The sequence below is a fragment of the Budorcas taxicolor genome, chromosome 5, assembly GCF_023091745.1.
Source record: "Budorcas taxicolor isolate Tak-1 chromosome 5, Takin1.1, whole genome shotgun sequence".
In the NCBI taxonomy this organism is placed as follows: domain Eukaryota; kingdom Metazoa; phylum Chordata; class Mammalia; order Artiodactyla; family Bovidae; genus Budorcas; species Budorcas taxicolor.
This window is the reverse complement of record NC_068914.1, coordinates 71,569,090-71,590,712: the sequence shown is the minus strand read 5'-3', so window position 1 is coordinate 71,590,712 and position 21,623 is coordinate 71,569,090. Positions and strand designations below refer to the sequence as shown.

Here is a 21,623-nt window from a genome sequence, read left to right as displayed (position 1 = left end):
GGTCGGCGCCCTTACTGACTCGTGGAGAAAGCTGCATGGGCCACCGCTTCCTGCGCGGTTTCCTCCCTGTGCTGTTGCCGCCGCCACCGCTCCGGAGCCCGCATCTCAAGCTCAGCCTGGAGCCTGTCCCACCTTCCAAACGACCCCGCAGCCACCTCATGGCCCCGCCCCGAATCGGGACGCACAACGGCACCTTCCACTGCGATGAGGCGCTGGCGTGCGCGTTGCTGCGCCTCCTGCCGGAGTACCGGGTAGGTACAGGCCGCGCGAACTGACCCGGGGGCTGCCGCCAAATCTTCGGGGTGGACCGCGTCCTCCTAGAGGTGTGCCGCCCGAGCACCCCTCTCCCCTCCTCTGCTCCTTGGAAGCCCGACATTAATCCCCTACCCGTGCGACCCTGGCAACCCCCTCACCTCCTGTGTCCCCTGCAGGATGCAGAGATCGTGCGGACCCGAGACCCCGAGAAACTGGCTGCTTGTGACATCGTGGTAGACGTGGGTGGCGAGTACGACCCTCAGAGACACCGATATGACCATCACCAGAGGTGAGGACTCACTACCATTCCTTTAATTTTCTCAGTGCCCCAGGCCACTGCCGTGGTTCTTGTCAGCGAAGGGAACCGCCTCATCGTTGAATCCCATGGGACTGCTGTCTCCCATGCTTCCAGTGCTCCACCTACTCTGCACCCATCTAGGTGGCTTTGTGCTTCGCTGAGTCCTCGCGTCTGCCGTGGCCTCCCTTGGTCACCCCCGGGGCCCTTCCCGATTCACTTCCTTCTTTGGCTCCGCCAGGCTTTTCTCCCAGCAGCCTTACCGTTACCTCACTGAATACCCCAGCAGAGATTAATCCATTCCTGTGCCCTTGCTGCCCTACCTCAGGCTGCTGGGCCCACGTGATTGTGGCAGGTGGTGAGTGTGTGCTGTCTTCTACGTCACTGACACTCTACCCCTGGGAAATCGTTCTGGCCGAGAGGCCAGAATCCCCAGTACCTCTCCAATCCTTTTCCCTCGCCTCAAGCCCCTACCTCATCAAACTTTCTCAGTGAGTGATCCTGTCTCTCTTCTTTCAAAAGAAATTGAGCTTTTCTTGCGGGTACTTCCTCAGTTTCTCCCTCCTGAATCAACTCCCTCTTTCCAATTCAGGAAACCCTTCTGTTTGCCCCTTTTCCAATGTATCACTTCCTGCTCTGGGACTCTTTATCAGCGTTTCTACTTCTTATCTGAAGAAAGAAACTCTGTTTACGCATCTCCCGTCTTGAAAACAAAGGACTGAAAAAAACCCATAACCCCCTCCCTCACATACACCTCGCTGTTTAAAATGGTTATCTCTGGGGTATCATGAGGATATTGAAGTCTGTTTCTCTCTTTCTCTCTCCCCTTCCCTCCCTATCTTTCTCTTTTTTATTTAAATATACATATTACTTTTCATTAGTGTTGTGAAGAGGGAATGCTCCCAGTGTGTACAACCTAATCTCACCCTCACTTCTCAGGCGTTCTTCAAAAGAAGAGCTGACCCTGGCTCCACATTTCTTTCAGTTCATTCCTTTTATCCATCCTATCATTCATTCAGCCGGGTCTTTTCCAATCTCTCTACCGGAAATGCTGGTGGAAAGGGCACCAGTGACCTCAATGCCAGACTCAGGTTGCTGGTTGAGGGTTAACTGACTGACCTGTCACCTTAACCCTCTCACCTTAACTGACTTCTTTGTGGCACTTGATGTAATTGACTGCTTCCTTTTTCTGGTAATTTTATATACTTAAAAAAAAAATTGTGCCATTTTTGACATGTAAAACAATATATTTAATATTTCTGAAATATAAAACATAAAATGAACACCGAAGAACTGATCTCCCAGCTGAAGAAATAGACCATTATCATTATCTTAGCACCTGTACCTGTGTGCCTCTTCCCCATCCCAACCCCACCTCCCCAAGAGTAAGCAACATCCTGAATTTTGTGTTCATCATGTCCTTGCTTGCTCTTGTGTACAGTTTAGCAGTTATGTCTTATCTGTTTGCATCAACTATTTATTTAGTTTTGTTTCTTCCTGAATCTTTTCTGGGACATTATTTTTATTAGTCTTTATACCTTATGAGTATTTTATAGGTACTTTTGTGTTTACTTAATATTTAATAATAAGTCATTAGAACGAAAAAATGAGCTTCCTTGGTGATTCCACTCGACTGGTATTTAGAAATTAGAGCTGTGGTTTCTACTGTTCTAACAACTATCATACCATTTCCGTGCCCTCTGTCCCAAGGCTGTTCAAGTCCCTGCCTTCCTCACTCACCCGGCACATTGCAGGTGATCTTGGATCGCTTCTCCATGCTGGCTGGCACAACGCACTTTCTGACATGCTCCAGCCTGCTTAAAGTCTCTCGGTGGCTCCTCCTTACCTACAGATAAACTTCAAACTCTGAAGTGTAGCATCCAAGGCCTGCCCTGGTCCAACTCCTGCTTGATCTTTTGCCTCTCATTCCTCATCCCAGGCTGCTTTCTTGCAGATCCATGGATACCTCTCTCTTAGGCATTATACATGTTGTTCCCGCTACTTGGAATGCCTTTTCTCCTTCCCCCTGTATGTGTCTGGCACACACCCACTAATTCATCTTCCAAGAATGACCTGAAGGTTCTTCTCCTGAGCGCTTTCCTCTCCTGAGCCCTTGTTTATAACCAGCTGGAGATTCCTTTGGTTGCTCATGTGAGTGTGCGTGGGGGGCTGTGTGTGGCCATGTGTCCCCATGTGTCCCTGTCCGTGTGCCTTAGGAAGATAAACTTGAAGGCAGGGACAGAGTCTTAGTTTTTTTCATCTCTGATGTTTACAACAAAGTTTGGGCATCTTGTAAGCACTGAGTTAATCCTTGTCAAATGACATCTGAGCCACAGGGAAGCCCAGTGGATGCATGGGGGCTCCAAACTCAAGTCCGTGTTAACCCCCGAGGACAAGCCAAAGCCTCCCCAGCCAGGCTTTGTCCCAGTCCCCCCGGTGTTCCCCAGCCTCCCCACCGCGCTGTGCCTGCACCTGCACACGCTGGGTGAGCCGGGGCGGTTGGCGCTAGCCCCCCTCCCTGTGCTCCTCAGGTCTTTCACAGAGACCATGAGCTCCCTGTCCCCTGGGAAGCCGTGGCAGACCAAGCTGAGCAGTGCGGGACTCATCTATCTGCACTTCGGGCACAAGCTGCTGGCCCAGTTGCTGGGCGCTAGCGAAGAGGACGGCATGGTGGGCACCCTCTATGACAAGGTGGGGACCCAAGGACAGAGATGCCCCCCACGTGCGTCTCCACCCCGTGGGCCAGAGCGACACTCACAACCACGCTCAGGTCAGGGTTCCTGACCCGTGCTGGCCCACCGCCCTCTCACTCAGTCAAGCCCGTCTTCTCGCAGGGGGATGGGTAATCTCTCCTGCCTCCATTCTCGGGTGGTTGTGAGACATGGATGAGGTAATGAAAACTGTAAAGCATGCCCTGACACACATAAAAACAGTTGTTCAGCAGCTTGGTAGTGGACCAGGCTGCCTGTGTTTGGCAGCATGTGACTAAGGTGCTGGCTGGCCTGAAGGTGGAGGGCGGCAAAGGCACAGTGAGTTGGGAAACTGGCAAGGGTTTGATTATGAAAACCTCTTCAGGTTCCACCAGCCCCCCCCTGCAGGCAGTTCAGGTGCCTGTGGTTGGGGAAGCAACAAGGGCTAGTGGCCCTGGCATGCACGTTGGATCCATGATTCTGAGGTCAGCTACTTGACCCTGCTCCTGTGAAGTTCACAAGTCAAAGTTCAAATGCAGTCAACTCTGCTTTTTGCAGATGGGCTGTTGAGTTCAGTTCTCTGTCTCGGCTTGTCTGTCTCCTCTGTGACACAGCATTAGTATGATCCAAAAAAGTTGAATAAATGTGAATGTTTAAATTGGAGCTTCTGGAATAGGTTTTAGACTGCCTGGGTCAATCTTCCCTTCTACTGCTGAGGGGTTTCAAGCAACTGAACTAAACTATACCCAAGGTTTTGTTTCTGGTGTACTACATGGTGATTCACAATTTTTAAAGATTATACTCCACTTACAGTTATTATAGAATATTGGCTGTATTCCATGTGCTATAAAATATTTTCTTGTAGCTTGTTTATTTTAAGCATGTTCTTTTTTTTAATGTTTATTAATTTTTTTGGCTGTGCTGGGTCTTAGTTGTGGCATGTGGGATCTAGTTCCCCAACCAGGGATCAAACCCAGACAGACCCCCTGCATTGGGAGCTTGGAGTCTCAGCCACTGGATCACCGGGGAAATGCTTTTTTATTTTACACATAGTAGTTTGTACCTCTTAACCCAACCCCATCTTGCTCCTATCTTCCCTCCTCCGATTGGTAGCCACTAATTTGTTCTGTCTGTGAGTTTGTTGTTGTTATATTCACTAGTTTTTTAGATTCCACATATAACTGATATACAGTATTTGTCTTTCTGTGACTTATTTTACTAAACATAATACCCTACAAGTCCATCCATGTTGTCGCAAATGGCAAATTTTCATTTTCATTTATGGCTAAGTCATATTGTTGTGTACCACATCTTCTTTATCCACTCATCTGCTGATGGACACTTAGGTTGCTTTCACACCTTGCCTATTGCAAATAATGCTGCTGTCAACATTGAGGTGCATGTATCTTTTTGAATTAGTGTTTTTGTTGTTTGTTTGTTTCAGATAAATACCCAGGAGTAGAATTGCTGGGTCATATGATAGTTCTATTTTTAACTTCTTGAGGAACTTCCATACTGTTTTCCACAGTGACTGCACTAATCTACATTCCCATCAACAGTGTACAAGGGTTCCCTTTTCTCAACATCCTCACCAATATGTGTTCCTTGTGGTATTTTTGATGATAGCCATTCTGACAAGCGTGATGTAGTATCTCAATTGTGGTTTAATTTGCATTTCTCTGATAATCAGTAATGTTGATGGCCTTTTGGCCATCTGTAGATCTTTGGGAAAATATCCAGTTCTGCCTATTTTTCAGTTGAGTTGTTAGGTTTTGGTGTTAAGTTATATGAGCTGTTTTGTGTTTTTGTTTTTTTAATATTCATTATTTATTTATATTGTAAGTACAGAATCTTAGTGATTGGACCACCAGGGAAGTCCGAGCTGTTTGTATGTTTTGGATATTAAAATTACACCCAAGTTTTAACTGAGCCTTGGGTTGGGGGTTCAGACCAATTGGTGCTGGGCAGAGAGGAGTTTCTTTTCCAGCTCTCCCTGAGTAGCACTTTTTCTACATACCACAGATGTGTCTAAATGTAGGCCTATTTTGTAAGGCAGTTTTGCATTAAATACTGATATCCCATGTCCTTTTCTACCCCCCGACTCTTGAGGAATCCTACCATTTCTTTAGGCTCAGGAGATGCCATTGGTACATCATGGGCTTCCCCGGGACCACAGGTCCAGCCCTTGATGTCTAGTACTCATCTTCTCCCACTTGCTGGGTATGCTTGATCAGACCCTCCTGTAGCTCAATAAGTGGATCAGTGAATAGCCTGCTCAGCCCACCTGGACATTTACCTGCCCTCAGCCATGAGGATCCACCCCACAGAGCCCATCATGGAACTCAAGACCTTCCTTGTTCAGAACACAGCAGCTCCCTCCCCCCACATGCTGGCCTTGGCTTTGGCTTTGAGCTGTAGTAGAGTGAGCATTGGATCAGAAATCAGGTGATCTGAATTCAGCCCCAGCGCTGTATGCTCTCTGCCATTTAGGAAGTTGCTGAACTCCGCAATTCCCCCTCTCGTCGTCCAAGTAATGTTGGGAGATCCTTGCAGGATCCTTGTGAAGATTAAAGACTGTATCTGCATACATGTTGAGATCTATAAAGCTTTATGCAAATAGTCAGTGCCCTCCAGAGCCCTTCTTCTACTGCTGCCTTAGATGTATGAAAACTTCGTGGAGGAAGTGGATGCGGTGGACAACGGGATTTCCCAGTGGGAGGAGGGAGAGCCTCGGTACCTGCTGACCACCACGCTGAGCGCCAGGGTTGCTCGGCTTAATCCCACTTGGAACCAGCCCAACCAAGACACTGAGGTAAGGAGGGCCTGGGGAAAAGAGGCTGAGGTGTGTGAAAACCAGGGGAGGAAGTGAGTGGGCTTGGCCTCTTCAGCCCTAGCAGAGTTAGAAGTTCGGGCCAGCACCATGGTTCTCATTTCCAGGCTGGGTTCAAGCGTGCAATGGACCTGGTTCGAGAGGAGTTCCTGCAGAGACTAGATTTCTACCAGAACAGCTGGCTGCCAGCGCGGGCCCTGGTGGAAGAGGCCCTGGCCAAGAGGTTCCAGGTATGGGCCCGGGAGGAGACATGCTGGCAGGCTGCTGGCCTGTTGGGGCTCGTGCTCCTATCCTGAGCCTTCTGTCCCGGCTCCACTTCCTCTGCAGGTGGACCCAAGCGGGGAGATAATAGAACTGGAAAAGGGTGGCTGCCCCTGGAAGGAGCACCTCTATCAGCTGGAATCAGGGCTGTCCCCCGCAGGGACCATTGCCTTCGTTATCTACACAGACCAGGCTGGACAGTGGCGGGTGCAGTGTGTGCCTAAGGAGCCCCATTCGTTCCAGAGCAGGTGAGGGCCTAGGGGTCCACCCTGCAGCCCTTCAGGCATGTTTCACCCCCATCAGAGGAGGCAGCCACTAACCTAGGCCTCTGCTCCCCCTCTCCCAGTTCCTCACAACCTCCATTTGCCCCCACCAACTCCCTCTTTCTGCTCACTCCGTAGGCTGCCCCTGCTAGAGCCATGGCGGGGTCTTCGGGATGAGGCCCTGGACCAGATCAGTGGAATTCCTGGCTGCATCTTTGTCCATGCCAGCGGCTTCATTGGTGGGCACCGTACCCGAGAGGGTGCCCTGAGCATGGCCCGTGCCACCTTGGCCCAGCGCCCAGCACCTACGCCTGCCCCAAATCCCCTAGTCCAATAAAACTCCCATCTCATGCTGACCAAATAATGTTCTATTACTGCTCTGCACTATTCTGGGAACTTAAATTTGGGGAAAGTGCAACATGTATTACGTGCCAGAGCTGGTGCTAGGTATTTTCTCAGTTTTGCTTTCAAATCATTTGAAAACTATCCAGTTCTTAAGGGTAAATAATGACCTGATTCACAAGGAGTGACTAAAAAGTGAAAGAGCCAAGATCTAAACCCGAAGTCCATGCCTTTTTTTTCCTTCAGTGTATCCCAGTGCAGCTCACTGGAAAAGACAGAGTCTCATAATTAAGTGGAAAACAAGAAAGGACACTCTTATTACTGAAAGTGGGAGTGAGGGGAGTGGGGCCGAGCAGGGGGTGGCCCTGGGAGAGGGTCCCAAGGGGCAGAGGTTGGGGATGTCTCAGTAAACAGGGGTAGATCGTGAATAGCGCCTCCACCCCCAGCAGGGGGCTCCTGGGCTCGGCCAAGCACCGGGCTAAAGCGTGGAAACTGGGCATTGACGAAGTACAGAGGGATGTGGGTGATCCGGCCTGTGGACCAGCACTGCAGAGAGAGGGGAGCAAAGTCAGCCTGGGCCCAAAGAAGGGCTATTTACGGCAGAGCCACCCAGCAGCCGTGGCCCTCAGCTCCTCCCCACTCCTGCAGCCCAGCAGCTGGCCTACTCACCACGCTGAGCAGAGCTCCTTTGTTGAAGGAAGGATGGAAAGTGATGAGCTGGGCCTGGGCTCCTAGCTCCCCCTGGATAATGCCACTAGACGAAGAAGAGAAGGGGAGCAGGCAGCTGGAGGCAGCAGGCAGGTATAGCGGGATGTGGGTTTGGTATGGGAGGGCCAGTGAGGAACCCAGCACTTACCAAGGAAGTAGCTCAAACACTGGGCTGTTTCGAGTGCGAAAAAGGAGGATGACTGGTTTCCCGTTCTGGACCCGAGGATTGCCTGTAAGAGATGGACGAGGGACAGGAAGGAACTCTGGAGGCCGAATCCCAGGGCAGGGGCACAGCAGAACTGCTGCCAGGACACGGATACACTTGATTACTGGGAAGATGGCACAGCCTCCGCAGAGGCCTTCCTCTCCACCTCTTACCTTTCATGAGCACAGCCAGCCGCTCCCCGCTTGGGTCCCAGACCATGGAGTGGGCCTCTCCCCCAAGTCTACGAGTCAGAACAGCAGGTTGAGGGGCTCTGCGTGGTCCCTCCCGGCTTTGTCTCACCACTCCTTCCTCACCCACCCAGCTTACCTCTCCTCGCCATGTGGCGTCTGTATGGTGGTCTCAGACAGATCTGCCACTATTGTAGCAGACTTGGCGCCTCCAACATACCCCTTTCCCTCACCTGTGGATCAGAGCAGGCACTCTCAAGTATAGGGAAAGGGCCCCTCTCCCCCGTCTACTCTCCATCACAGGCATCAACGCCTCTCAAGTCTTCCAAGCTTCTTTACTTCCCTTTTTCCTTCAAAGCAGCATATTCCAGATGGCGCTTTCCTCCCTCCGACTACCCCAGCTATTGGGCATCCAAAAGTGTTGCCCCTGACTCACCACACCGTTCTGGGAATGACAAGGAGTAAATAAGCGGTTCCCCCAACACTGTGAACAGCAGGCGGTTTCCACTAGGGCTCCAGCAGCCAGTCTGGGGTCAGGGAGCAAAGGGCAGGAAAAGGGTGGGCTATGGGAATACAGGAAGGACACACAGGCGCAAGAGAAGTAGAGGAGGTGGGGGGGACACGCCTGGGCAAGTAGAGCCAACCTCCTCCCCAGCTCCTGCAGCGCATACTCCCTCCTACCTGGCATCGCCCCGAGAGGGTAGGCCACCGCTCGCAAGTCCACATCTGGGCCTCCCAGACTCTGTGCCAGAGAAGCAGGCCACAGCTTAGAGTTCCAGGTGTCACAGCTCAGACCTCCCTGCCTGTCAGTCCCAGGTTCAGGGGAATGGGGATGGGGACAGAAGGCTGTGCAGCTGAAGTTCCAGAAGCCTAGTGCCTTTCTCCACGTCCTTCCTGCCCACTCCCGCTCTCCCCACACTCACCGAAAGACAGCTGAAGGAGTGGTAGCCAAGACTTTGCTGCCATCTGGGGACCAGAGCAGGTTCGTAACCCCACCTCCCCGAAACCAGGGAAGGGGAACACAGGTCTCTGTTGAGACATCCCATACCTAGGAGAGAGGCGGGGAGAGTGAGACAGGGAGACAGTATCCCCAACACCCCACAGACCCCCTTCCCTGAGGTACAAAGAACCAGAGAGGGGAGGAAGTGGGAAAGGGTTGAAACAGGAGGAAACAGCAGAATTTTACATGTGAGGAGCAGGGCTGGTGCTGCACCTTGGATAAGTTTAAGACTGAATGGATAACTGTTCCTCACCTCCCCCAGCGTACTTCCCACCACCAGGCAAAGGCAGCTCTTCCCTCAAGTCTGAGGGGTGTGGCTGAAGTGACCCCAAGAGGCGTGGGGACCAACTTACCAGGATGGCAGCATCCACAGGGGAAGCTGAGAGCAGCCGCCCCCCACTAGGGGCCCAAGCCAAGCTGGTAACGGGTGTGTGGCCAGGGTGAGAGAGCACCTGGGCACAGCCAGAAGAGGGTCTGCAGAAGGGAAACGGTGTTGGGTCAGAAGACAAGAAGAAAGCCTTGTGACTATTCCCTTGCCTCCGCCTGCTAAAACTGCCCAATCCCTGTGGCCCCTCTGAGTGCAGGAATAAGAATAATGGAAGTTAAAGGAAAACAAGAAGGAAGCAAGGGCAGTCACTACCAGGAGGCCCAGAAAGGGTGAAAGGGGGTAAACCTGAGACAAGAACTTTATTATTCCTGTTACTTATTTATTGGCTGTGCTGGATCCTTGTGGCTATGTGGGTGTTTTCTCTAGCTGCATTAGAGGAGCTTCTTGGTGCGGAGCATGGGCTTTAGGGCATGTGGGCCAGTAGTTGTGGTTTCTGGGCTCTAGAGCACAGGCTCAATAGTTGTGGCTCCCAAGCTTAGCTGCTCTGAAGAATGTGGGAATCTTCCTGGATCAGGTATTGAACCTGTGTCTGCTGCACTGGCAGGCAGATTTTTTACCACTGAGCCATCAGGGAGGTCCGAAAGAGACAAGAACTTGTGACAAGTAAAGCTCGGTGGCGCTGGGCTGGGGAGATGCATGCTCTGCTCTGGGTGAGAACCCTCTCTCCACAGGACCATCCTGCCTGGAGGCCAGGATAACCCATGACATCACCTCACAGCTCCCATCTCTTATCTTTCTAGTTATCTGCCACTCCTCAGAGTTCATCCTGTGCTCCCAAACCTCTCTCTCTGTGTTTCCTTGTCACAGTTACCTTCCCTCCTCGGTGCTCTGCCTCGTTTTCTGCTCATCAAAGATGGCGCGTGTGGCAACCTCCCCGACTAGGCTGGGAACAAACTGAGGCCACCAGCTGTGTCAGTCAGCTCTGAATCTCCAGAGCGACATACTTGGCCCAAAAAGTGCAGGCTACTATCTGAATTAATGCCACTCTGTCCCTTCTCCTCCCAACTATACACCCACCTTTAGCTCTAATGAGGTCACCAGTCTACAGTTACTCTCTTAATTTTATAACACATCAGTTTACAGAGATCCATTTCACTCTTTTCGGTGGCCTCACTGTATTCCACTGAATAGATGAACTATAATATATTCAGTCGTGCTTCCAGACATTTCAGTTGTTGGTGATTTTTTAATTACAAATAGTACTGCAAAAGTATTCTTTATATCTTTATGTACTCATGTCATTATTTGTGTAGAATACGGTATTAAAATGGCATTGTGGAATTGTACCTTTCCAAAGTTAAATATGCCAACAAATTTTTTCCAACAAATTATTTTCTGAAAAGTTTGTGGGGCTTCCCTGGTGACCCAGTGGTTAAGAATCTGCTTCACAATGCAGGGGACACCAGTTCAATCCCTGGTCCAGAAAGATTCCACAGGCCAGTGCACCATAACCACTGAGCCAGAGCTCTAGACCCCGGGAGCCGAAACTACTGAGCCCAGGCGCCACAACTACTGAAGCCTGTGTTCCCCAATCAGAGAAGCCACTGCAATAAGAAGCTCGCACACTGCAACTAGAGAATAGCCCCTGCTCACTGCAGCTAGAGAAAGCCCACACAGCAACAAAGACCAAGTGCAGCCAAAATAAATAAAATAATTTAAAAAAAGTTTGTACCACACTATGCCATTTTTCCTACTCTTGCTAATAATGGATGTTATCAAACATTTCAATTTTAATAATACTGTCATTCTGAGTGGGCAAAAAAAAATCTTACGTATTTTTCTAGTCCTTTTAATTATGTATTTTTACACTTAGTTTTTTTATCAGCTTGGAATTTATTTGTATATAAAATGTGAAGCAAGGCCGAACTTTATCATTTTCTAAATGGACAGCCAATTTTGTCAAAACCACTAAAAAAAAAAGAAATCTGAACTTGTCTATTGCAATGCAAGCCAAATTCATCATGTATTAAATTTCCATAAATTCCTAGATCTGTTCCTGAATGTTGTTCTGATACACTGATCTGTTTGACTTATCTTATGACAATATCTTTGTATTACTGTGACTTCATGAAACATTTCAATACCTAGAGGCAAGTCTCCTCTCAGTATGCTTCCTTTGCAAACATTCGTGGCTATCCTTCCATATCTATGCTTTCATAAAAACTCTAAATAGCATTTTGTCAAGTTCACAAAAACAATTCAGTAGAATGCTAATCGGAAATACACTTGACATCTTTATGATTAAATTTTCCTATCCAGGAATACAGCATGTCCCGCCATTAATTAAGCTTTTGTTTAATATTCTTGTCTAATATTGACTTCCCACCAGGCTCAGACGGTAAAGCGTCTGCCTACAATGTTGGAGACCCGGGTTCAGTTCCTGGGTCAGGAAGATCTCCTGGAGAACGAAATGGCAATCCACTCCAGTATTCTTGCCTGGAAAATCCCATGGACAGAGGAGCCTGGTAGGCTACAGTCCATGAGGTCGCAAAGAATTGGACATGATTGAGTGACTTCACTTTCTTCCTTTAATATTCTTCAACCACTTTCTTCAGATGTCTAACATTAAATAAATTTAACAATTTATTCCTAGTAACCTATAGTAATTATTGGACCTGTTGTAATAGAACATATTTTTCATCACAATTTCTCAGCTGATTCTTACTAGTACAAGGAAAGCTATGACCTTTTCAGTTTCCTGGATCCAATTACAGTACTACTTACATTTCTTACCAGATTAAACAGGTTTCTTTTAGTTGAATCTCTTGTTTTATCTAGGTGTAAAATCATATCTCCAAATAAAAATTAATTTTATTTTTCTCAAGACTTATACCACATTCCTTTTTCTTGTCTTACTGCACTCACAAGAACATCGAAAACTACTGTTGATTAACATGGTGGCAATGATACTTCTGTCTTTATCTTGACATTACTGGAAAAACTTTTAGTATCTCCTATTTCACCGTTTAATATGGCAGCCACTCATTTTGAGTATATACTTTTTATATTTAGGTCATCTCTTTGTATTCCTATTTACTTTATGCATTCCGCAGGATGTCTGCTTATTCAAGGGCATTTATTAATACAAACATTTTTCTCCCTTAATTTGCCAATGTAATAAATCATTTTAATATATGTCCTAATGGTAAATAGTTTCTAATTTCTGGAAAATTCTACTAGGTTAAAATTTTTTTTAAATATATGCTTTTGGATTCTTTTTGATAGTCTTTTATTTAGGATTTTAAAATCAGTAACTGTCAGGTTTCAGTTTTAGGGTCACATTAACTTTATAAAAAACAAATCAGGATGGGACAGAAAGAGGACATTAATGGGAAAACTGGTGAAATGTAAACAAAGTCTACAGTTTAGTTAATAACAACGTTCAAATGTCAGTTCTTAGTTTTGACAGATATAACATGGTAATGTCAGATATTAACAATGGGGGAAATGCTATGAAGGTATAGCCAAACCCTCTGTCCTATCTTTGCAGCTTTTCCAAAAATCTAAAACTTTGTCCATATAAAGTTTATTAAAAGGAAGAAACAAATCAGGAGGCTTTCCAAATTTTTCTATGATCTGGGTTAGTTCCAATAACATGGAGATTATCTTTTCTCTGACAATTAGACAAACTATCAGAAAATCATCTCAGTCTGGCATCTTTTTTAGTGGTACAACTCATCCACTTTGGTAACACATATTTGGTAGAAAATCAAACATTTCCTTAGATTTTCAAATGTGCTGGTCTAAATGTATAAAATACTCTCTAATAATTCTATTTTCCTCCATATTCGTGGTTCTTTCTTTTCCCGTTCTGAAAATAGTATACTTTGATTTTCTCTTTTGCCTTAATAAAGTGAGCCAAAATCTTTATTCAAAATTTAAAGAACCAGTTTCTGGTTTTATATGTAGTTAGTTAGTTAGTTAGTTAGTTAGATTTAGTTAGATTCTTTTTCCATTTTCACTAGTTAGTTAGATTTAGTTAGTTAGATTCTTTTTCCATTTTCACTGGTTTCAGCTCAAATCCCTATTAATTCCATATCTACATTAACTGCCTTTCTCCCTTCTGTTAAACTTGCATCTGGCAGTCCTCCCAAAGAGACTTTCTTTCCACTTCATGATCCACAGGTACACACTCCCCACACTCCCAGAAGCCCCTATTCTGTCCCTTTCTCTAGATTACCGCTTGGTAGAACCTCCACCTTGGCCTTAGGTCTGCTCTCCCGTAGCCATGGGAAGTGCTGTGAGGATAAAGAACTTTTCCTCCCAGACCTCCTCACCACCCCATGGCCTCGGGCCAAGGTAAGAGACTGCTGGGACTCACCGGGTAGACAAGGACATGGGGTCCAGAGTCCAGATGAGAATGCAGCTCTGGCAGGCCACAGCCAAGACAGAGGCACTGAGGGGCTTCCAGGCCAGGGCTGCCACATTGCGCTGCAGCCGGTGCTTCAGGGAGGGGACTATAGTGCTGGGGTGAAATGGGAGGGGACAGAGTCAATCAGGGACGCTAAGGTGCAGGGGACCTGAGTATAACTGAGGACAGACATCCAGAGAAGAAAGCAGGACATCCAGCGCCTGGGGGTCTGGTGGGACAGGAGGATAAAGGCTGGGTTTGGAAAGAGGATGCATCCAGCTGTGGGGCCTCCCTGACCCCAGTTCTGAAAAGAGCCATCGAAGCGGGCTCAGGAACTGCAGGACTCCCCCGGCACCAGAGCCGGAGAAGGAAGAGGGGACTGAGAGATGGAGACTAAAGAGTCAGAGCCCACCCAGCGTGCCACACACACCTGTTGGCATTATACACGCGGATTGAGTCATCCAGCAGAGCCACGGCAAACTTGTTGGTGTGGGGGTGCCATGCAAAGACCCGCAAGCAGCAGCTGGACCTGAGGCAGGAGTGAGAGTGAAGAGTCCGAACTGCACCTCACCATACCTGGGCCCAGAGCTCAGGCTGCCTTCCACATGAGACCGTTTACCATTTTTTGCTGTTTCTTTCTTTACTGGGAGGTTAGAAGGAACGAGAACATGGGGAACAGTCAGGGAAGGGGTGGGAGGAGTCTCTGCCTTGTTTTCCCTCTTCGCAAAAGAAGTTTCAAGGTTCAGGACTTCCTTTTAACAAAAGCCCCAGAGCTGGTACACTCACCAATTTGTGACTTGAGCAAATTCAGCAATCAGATCTTCGCTCCTAAGCTGTAATAACAAAGCAGACAGAGGATGCCATGGGACAAAGGGAGCTTATCCCCTCAAAGCTCCCACGGGGAGCTGGACCATTCCCACCCTCTGCCATCTTCCCATCACAGCCTGAACCTAAGGCACAGAAAATGGTAGGAGTAGAGGAGTAGCAACAGGCAGGGCCACTGGCAGAAGCCAAACTTACAGACAGATGGGGAAACAGGGACCCGTGGAGGGAGGAGGCCCATCGACAGAGTGCCAGGGCCCAGCTGGATGCCGTCTTCACCCACTCAAACACTGTGGGGTTGAGGAAGCAGCCGTGATTAAATCGTTCACAGGGCTCTCACTGGGCACCCTCCTAGGTAAGGGCTGAGCAAGGGCAAGCACTCTCCGGGCCCTTCCACCCAACAAGTGATCTGGACACCCACTCTGCGGCATGAGGGATAGGTAGAGGTGAGACGAGATAGCACCAGTGGAGACAACTGGGCCAGAAATACAGGGCTGAAGGGAAAGGCGCTGGGCCAACAGGTATTGGGATGAATTACGGAGAATATGGAGGGGAGATGGCAACCACAAAACTAGAGAAGGCTGGAGGTAAACATACTTACCCTCCTCCTCTGAATTTGCAATTTCATTCAGCACCCCGAAAAGGCCTACATCACGCCTGAAGAGGAGAGGGAACTGTGAGTTAGATAGCTTTGATCCCTTCAGTCTCCGCTTTAAGTTCCTCCATTCATTCATTCATTCATTCAAGAGACATGTACTCAGAATAAGATCAGGGACTTCCCTGGTGGCTCAGTGGCTAAGACTCCACACTCCCAATGCAGGGGGCCCAGGTTCCATCCCTGGTCAGGGAACTAGACCCCACCTGTTGCAACTATAAGATCCTGCATGCTGCAACGAAGACCTGGTGCAGCCAAGTGAGTAATACATAAATAAATATTTAAAAAATAAATAAGAGCACTTCCATTTAATGAGTGGCAACTATATGTCAAACACTTTATATTGTCCTTTCATTCTACCCATTTCCTCAATGAGACAATTAAGGCTCAGAGGTCTGTCACGCTTTGTCGAGTCAGGACTTGCCCAAAGACAATGAATGGAAAGCCACTGAAGGAGTTTCAGTTGAGAAATAAACTGATCACACAGGCATTTTAGAAAGATCAGTCTGGCTGCAGATTAGAGGGAGACAAGAATGGGAGAAAGAAATAGATTAAGAAGCTACTTCAGGAATCTAGAAGAAACACCAAAGTGGCCTGAACCACTGGGGGTTGAGAACAGAGGACAAGTTTGAGAGCTTGAGGAAGTAGAACGGACAGGACTGGAGGACTAATTCAACATTAGTAAGGTAAAGAGCAATATCAAGGGAAACACCTAGATGATAATTATAGCATCCAACACTGATTACACTGTGCCAGGGCTGGGCTACAGCTTCACATGCAACATCTAACTTAGCTATTATCACAACCCTATACAACAGGGATTGTTATCGTCTGCATTTTTAGATGAGAGAACAGGGAGTGTGAAAGGTTGATTATCAAAGGTGAACTAGGTAGGAAAAAGCAGAGTCAGGATTCAATCTGTCTGTCTGTCCCAAAGCCTACATTCAAACCACTTATTCTTATATGACTAGGAAGGGCATTCCTTGAGATGAAAAACACAAGGAAGACACTGGCATAGCGAGGAAAACAGATTGATTTTGAACGTGCTGAGTGTGTGAAGCCTGTAGAATATCCAACTGAGGGTGTTGAACAGACAAGTGAACACCAAGGTGTGGTGCAAGTCCAGTTCAGGACCAACATTTAAAAGATAGCAGAGGGCTTCCCTGCTGTCAAAGTGAAAACAACGCCCAGTTGTGGATGTGACTGGTGATGGAAGTAAAGTCCGATGCTGTAAAGAACAATATTCCATAGGAACCTGGAATGTTAGGTCGATGAATCAGGGACGTGGAATTGGAAGTGGTCAAACAGGAGATGGCAGAAGTGAACATTGACATTTTAGGAATCAGTGAACTAAAATGGACTGGAATGGGTGAATTTAATTCAGATGACCAATATATCTGCTACTGTGGGCAAGAATCCCTTAGAAGAAATGGAGTAGCCATCATAGTCAACAAAAGAGTCCAAAATGCAGTACTTGGGTGCAATCTCAAAAATGACAGAATGATCTCTGTTTGTTTCCAAGGCAAACCATTCAATATCACAGTAATCCAAGTCTATGCCCCAACCAGTAATACTGAAGAAGCTGAAGTTGAACAGTTCTATGAAGACCTACAAGACCTTTTAGAGCTAGCACCCCAAAAAGATGTCTTTTTCATTATAGGAGACTGGAATGCAAAAGTAGGAAGTCAAATGATACCTGGAGTAACAGGCAAATTTGGCCTTGGAGTACAAAATGAAGCAGGGCAAAGGCTAATAGAGTTTTGCCAAGAAAACGCACTGATCATAGCAAACACCCTCTTCCAACAACACAAGAGAAGACTCTACACATGTACGTCACAAGATGGTCAATACTGAAATCAGACTGATTATATTCTTTGCAGCCAGATATGGAGAGGCTCTATACAGTCAGCAAAAACAAGACCAGGAGCTGACTGTGGCTCAGATCATGAACTCCTTATTGCAAAATTCAGACTTAAATTGAAGAAAGTAGGGGAAACCACTAGACCGAATTCAGGTATGACCTAAATCAAATCCCTTACAATTATACAGTAGAAGTGACAAACAGATTTAAGGGATTAGATCTGATAGACAGAGTGCCTGAAGAACTATGGATGGAGGTTTGTGACACTGTACAGGAGACAGTGGTCAAGACCATCCCCCCAAAATAGAAATGCAAAAAGGCAAAACAGTTGTCTGAGGAGGTCTTAAAAATAGCTGAGAAAAGAAGAGAAGCTAAAGGCAAAGGAGAAAAGGAGAGATATACCCATCTGAATGCAGAGTTCCAAAGAACAGCAAGGATAGATAAGAAAGTCTTCCTCAGTGATCAATGCAAAGAAATAGAGGAAAACAACAGAATGGGAAAGACTAGAGATCTCTTCTTCAAGAAAATTAGAGATACCAAGGGAGCATTTCATGCAAAGATGGGCTCGATAAAGGACAGAAATGGCATGGACCTAACAGAAGCAGACGATATTAAGAAGAGGTGGCAAGAATACACAGAACTATACAAAAAAGATCTTCATGACCCAAATAACCATGATGGTGTGTTACTCACCTAGAGCCAGACTTCCTGGAATTCGAAGTCAAGTGGGCCTTAGGAAGCATCACTACGAACAAAGCTAGTGGAGGTGATAAAATTCCAGCTAAGCTATTTCAAAGCCTAAAAGATGATGCTGTGAAAGTGCTGCACTCAAAATGTCAGCAAATTTGGAAAACTCAGCAGTGGACACAGGACTGGAAAAGGTCAGTTTTCATTCCAATCCCAAAGAAAGGCAATGCCAAAGAATGCTCAAACTACCGCACAATTGCACTCATCTCACACGCTAGCAAAGTGATGCTCAAACTTCTCCAAGTCAGGCTTCAACAATATGTGGAACCACGAACTTCCAGATGTTCAAGCTGGTTTTAGAAAAGGCAGAGGAAACCAGCGATCGAATTGCCTATATCCATTGGATCATAGAAAAAGCAAGAGTTCCAGAAAAACATCTACTTCTGCTTTACTGACTATGCCAGACTGAAGCGACTTAGCAGCAAACCCTTGGACTGTGTGGATCATAACAAACTGTGGAAAACTCTTCAAGAGATGGGATTACCACACCACCTTACCTGCCTCCTGAGAAATGTGTATGCAGGTCAAGAAGCAGCAGTTAGAACCGGACATGGAACAACAGACTAGTTCCAAATTGGGAAAGGAGTACAATAAGGCTGTATATTGTTACCCTGTTTATTTAAGTTATATGCAGAATACATCATGAGAAATGCAGGGTTGGATGAAGCACAAGCTGGAATCAAGATTGCCAGGAAAAATATCAATAACCTCAGATATGCAGATGATACCACCCTTATGGCAGAAAGCGAAGAACTAAAGAGCCTCCTGATGAAAGTGAAAAAGGAGAGTGAAAAAGCTGGCTTAAAACTCAACATTCAAAAAACTAAGATTAGGGCATCCAGTCCCATCATTTCATGGCAAATAGATGGGAAAACAATGGAAACAGTGGCTGACTTTATTTTGGGGGGCTCCAAAATCATTGCAGGTGGTGACTGCAGCCATGAAATTAAAAGACGCTTGCTCCTTGGAAGAAAAGCTATGACAAACTTAGAAAGCATATTAAAAAGCAGGGACATTGCTTCCCCCGTGGTCTAGTGTTAGGAATCCACCTGCCAATGTGGGGGCACAAGTCTGACCCTCGCACTGGGAAGATCCCACAGGCCGCAGAGCAACTAAGCCTGTGCACCACAACTACTGAAGTCTGAATACCTAGGGCCACTGCTCTGCAAAAAGAGAAAGCACTGCAATGAGAAGCCCTAGCACCCCACAACGAAGAGTAATCCCTGCTTGCCACAACTAGAGATAGCCCCCGCACAGCAGCTGAAGACTCAGCGCAGCAAAAATAAAATAAATAAACAGAACTTAAAAACAAAACAAAACAGCTATTCATATAAAAGACAGCAGGAAGCAACTTCCCTGGTGATCCAGTGGCTAAGACCCCATACTCCCAATGCAGAAGGCCGGAGTTCAGTCCCTGGTCAGGAAACTAGATCCTGCAGTGCAACTAAAAGATCTCAAATGCCACAATGAAGATGTAAGATCCTGCACAAGAACCCAGAGCAGCCAAATAAATATTAAAAAAAAAAAAAAAAAAAACACAACAGCAAGAAGAGAAGCAGCAGCTCGATAGAGGCAGAAATCAAGAAAGAATCCAGAACTGAATGGGTTTTCAGACCACAACCTGATGTTTAGCTTCACTCAAGGAGACATGCAAATGAAACTGTTATGCAAAATCAAATATCAAAGTTTGATAAGACCAGTGTCAGAAAACAGGCACTCTCATACACTTTTTTGGCTTTGTTTCATTTTTAGGTTTTTTTTGGAACATAGTTTCTCACTGCTGGTGGGTCTATAAATATGTACAACTTGGAGGACTGTATGGCAACAGCTTATGAAATTACAGATGAACATACCCTTTGAACCCCTACATACAATGATGAGGATAATACTAATAATGGCTAACTCTTGAAGGGATTAACATGTGGTTTACTCATTTAATCATCACTAGAACCTTGTAAGACAGGTTTCATTTTACAGATGAAGAAATTGAGGGACAGAATGATTAAGTAACTTGCTCAAGGTCACACAGCTAAAAAGCGGCACAGCCAGGAACTGAATCCACATACAAAATGCATGACCCATGTATGAGATTATTCACTGCAACCTTATACCTATTCTTTCTGAGCTCCAGGTAAAGGCTCAGAAAGTGATAATGACATGAGGGATCAAGTTTACATAATTAAACCAGAAAGAAAAGCAAGTCATTGGAGATGAAACGGAACTACCGTTGCACAGCCTTGAGTTCCACAGAAAGGACTGATAATTTGATGTGTTGAATGACAGACAGCTCTGAGCTAGAGAGAGCCAGGAAGCCCAGGGCAGAGAGGTGGTGACCCCACTGCGTCCAGGATCTGCAGACCAGTGGCCCAGGAGACCCTTTGCCAAGTCTCACCAAATGTTGATGCATCTCTTCCACACTTGCTCCCGGTGGTGGATGAAGGCAGTTCTTGTGCCATGGTCCAGCCTTCCAGGGGTCTTCAAGGGCTCCTTAGTCAGGTTTAGGACAGGAAGATTGATCCACTATAGCCAAAAATGAGAGGTATGACAGTGAGTGAGTTCTTCCCAGATCTCTACTGAACCCCCGTTTCCCATTTCCACAAAAGAAACACTTGTGGAACTGGGGAAACAAGTCTTATCTCCCTTATCGGTAAAACCAGAATAATATTTCATAGGGATGCTGTGATTATTAAATCACATTATTAAAACATTTGTGGAGAACACCTGACTCAGAGCCTCTTTCTTCCACGCAAACGCTTAATAAACGTCCATTTCTCTTCCTTTTCCTTGCCAGGAAAACCTCGGGGGAAAAAACTCCCCAGGTTGGGCCTTCCCAGTTGTCCCAGATACTGTCTCCAACTTTTCAGAAGTCCTCCTGCACAGTCACGGCCCCTAGATTCGCCCCTACTCTCTCCATCCCCGCTAGGCCCGCCCCACAGCTCCTCAGCATCCCTCATCCTCCAATCCCAGCTCTAGAATACATTCCATCTCTTCTCTTCTTCTCCACCCTGGGAGAGGTTGTTTCCAATCCTCCAGTCTGGGGACCGCGACGCGCCCCCCACCCCCCACGCTGCCTCTGCTCCCACATACCCTCCGACACCGCCCCCCATGCCTAAAGGTCCCTCCCTCCTCGCCCCGACCACCTGGCCCCGGAAGTCGGGAGGCGGACTCTCACAGCTACTGCCTGTCACCAGTTCGTTATTGTGCTCGTATAGGGTGACTTGTCCCCTAGGCGGTGGAGGAGGGAACAACCCCAGGGAGCACATCTTGCCGGTCCCGAGGACGTCCGGAATCAGAAAACTCCCAGATTCCCGCTCCTCTGACTTAGTTCCCGGGCTAGATTCGGATGCGTACGGGTAGGCGCATGGGACAAACGGCAATACAAAGCTCAAAGAAAGTAAACGGAAGAGCACTGGAGAAGAAGGACGCATGCGCAGTTCTGGGATCGACTTCCGGCGTCCTGGCGCGCCGCCTGGCGGTGGGAGAGGGAGCGGCGCCGGCACATCCGCAGCGCTGACCCCTAGTTAAGAGTCGGAGCGGGTTTTTTTGTTTTGTTTTGTTTCCTGTGAGACTGCTGTTTTCCCAGTTGCGAATTCCCCAGCATAGTCTCCCACTCACTCTCAGCACTCGAAAAGCCCAAAATAAGCCACGTTCAGGGAAGTACCTAATTAAACCCTTCCAGAACTGTGAATCGCCCAGAAGAAAATAACCGACTCTAGGGCTTCCCTGGTGGTCCAGTGGTTAAGAATCCACCTTGTATTGGAA

The 21,623-nt window shown here is 47.2% G+C and overlaps 2 protein-coding genes across 2 annotated transcripts; one reads left to right on the top strand and one right to left on the bottom strand.

The window, feature by feature from the left end:
* The first annotated feature begins 11 nt into the window (after nucleotides 1–11).
* Nucleotides 12–6,973, top strand: MYG1 (MYG1 exonuclease). The gene is made up of 7 exons (XM_052639578.1): nucleotides 12–251; nucleotides 432–544; nucleotides 3,082–3,241; nucleotides 5,900–6,052; nucleotides 6,178–6,300; nucleotides 6,398–6,579; nucleotides 6,733–6,973. The coding sequence occupies exons 1-7, from the start codon at nucleotides 36–38 to the stop codon at nucleotides 6,929–6,931; spliced, it is 1,146 nt and encodes a 381-aa protein (XP_052495538.1). The 5' UTR covers nucleotides 12–35; the 3' UTR covers nucleotides 6,932–6,973.
* On the bottom strand, nucleotides 6,863–21,195 carry AAAS (aladin WD repeat nucleoporin). The gene is made up of 16 exons (XM_052639577.1): nucleotides 21,002–21,195; nucleotides 20,254–20,381; nucleotides 15,200–15,255; nucleotides 14,797–14,888; nucleotides 14,563–14,609; nucleotides 14,207–14,305; nucleotides 13,747–13,890; nucleotides 9,391–9,511; nucleotides 8,961–9,085; nucleotides 8,719–8,779; nucleotides 8,474–8,564; nucleotides 8,177–8,270; nucleotides 8,023–8,090; nucleotides 7,793–7,874; nucleotides 7,606–7,690; nucleotides 6,863–7,482 (listed from the first exon to the last, which is right to left on the bottom strand). The coding sequence occupies exons 1-16, from the start codon at nucleotides 21,122–21,124 to the stop codon at nucleotides 7,255–7,257; spliced, it is 1,644 nt and encodes a 547-aa protein (XP_052495537.1). The 5' UTR covers nucleotides 21,125–21,195; the 3' UTR covers nucleotides 6,863–7,254.
* Between the last annotated feature and the right edge of the window lie 428 nt (nucleotides 21,196–21,623).

What these genes read in the sequence shown, in the direction of transcription:
- MYG1 (XM_052639578.1), top strand. Translation starts at nt 36, where the DNA reads ATGGGCCACCGCTTCCTGCGCGGTTTCCTCCCTGTGCTGTTGCCGCCG. An exon ending in CGATATGACCATCACCAGAG is followed by an intron (nt 545 to 3,081) that starts GTGAGGACTCAC and finishes TGTGCTCCTCAG; the next exon opens with GTCTTTCACAGAGACCATGA. An exon ending in CCCCATTCGTTCCAGAGCAG is followed by an intron (nt 6,580 to 6,732) that starts GTGAGGGCCTAG and finishes CTCACTCCGTAG; the next exon opens with GCTGCCCCTGCTAGAGCCAT.
- AAAS (XM_052639577.1), bottom strand. Translation starts at nt 21,124, where the DNA reads ATGTGCTCCCTGGGGTTGTTCCCTCCTCCACCGCCTAGGGGACAAGTC. An exon ending in TGCAAATTCAGAGGAGGAGG is followed by an intron (nt 14,889 to 15,199) that starts GTAAGTATGTTT and finishes TCAACCCCACAG; the next exon opens with TGTTTGAGTGGGTGAAGACG. An exon ending in ACTCCTTCAGCTGTCTTTCG is followed by an intron (nt 8,780 to 8,960) that starts GTGAGTGTGGGG and finishes TCTCTGGCACAG; the next exon opens with AGTCTGGGAGGCCCAGATGT.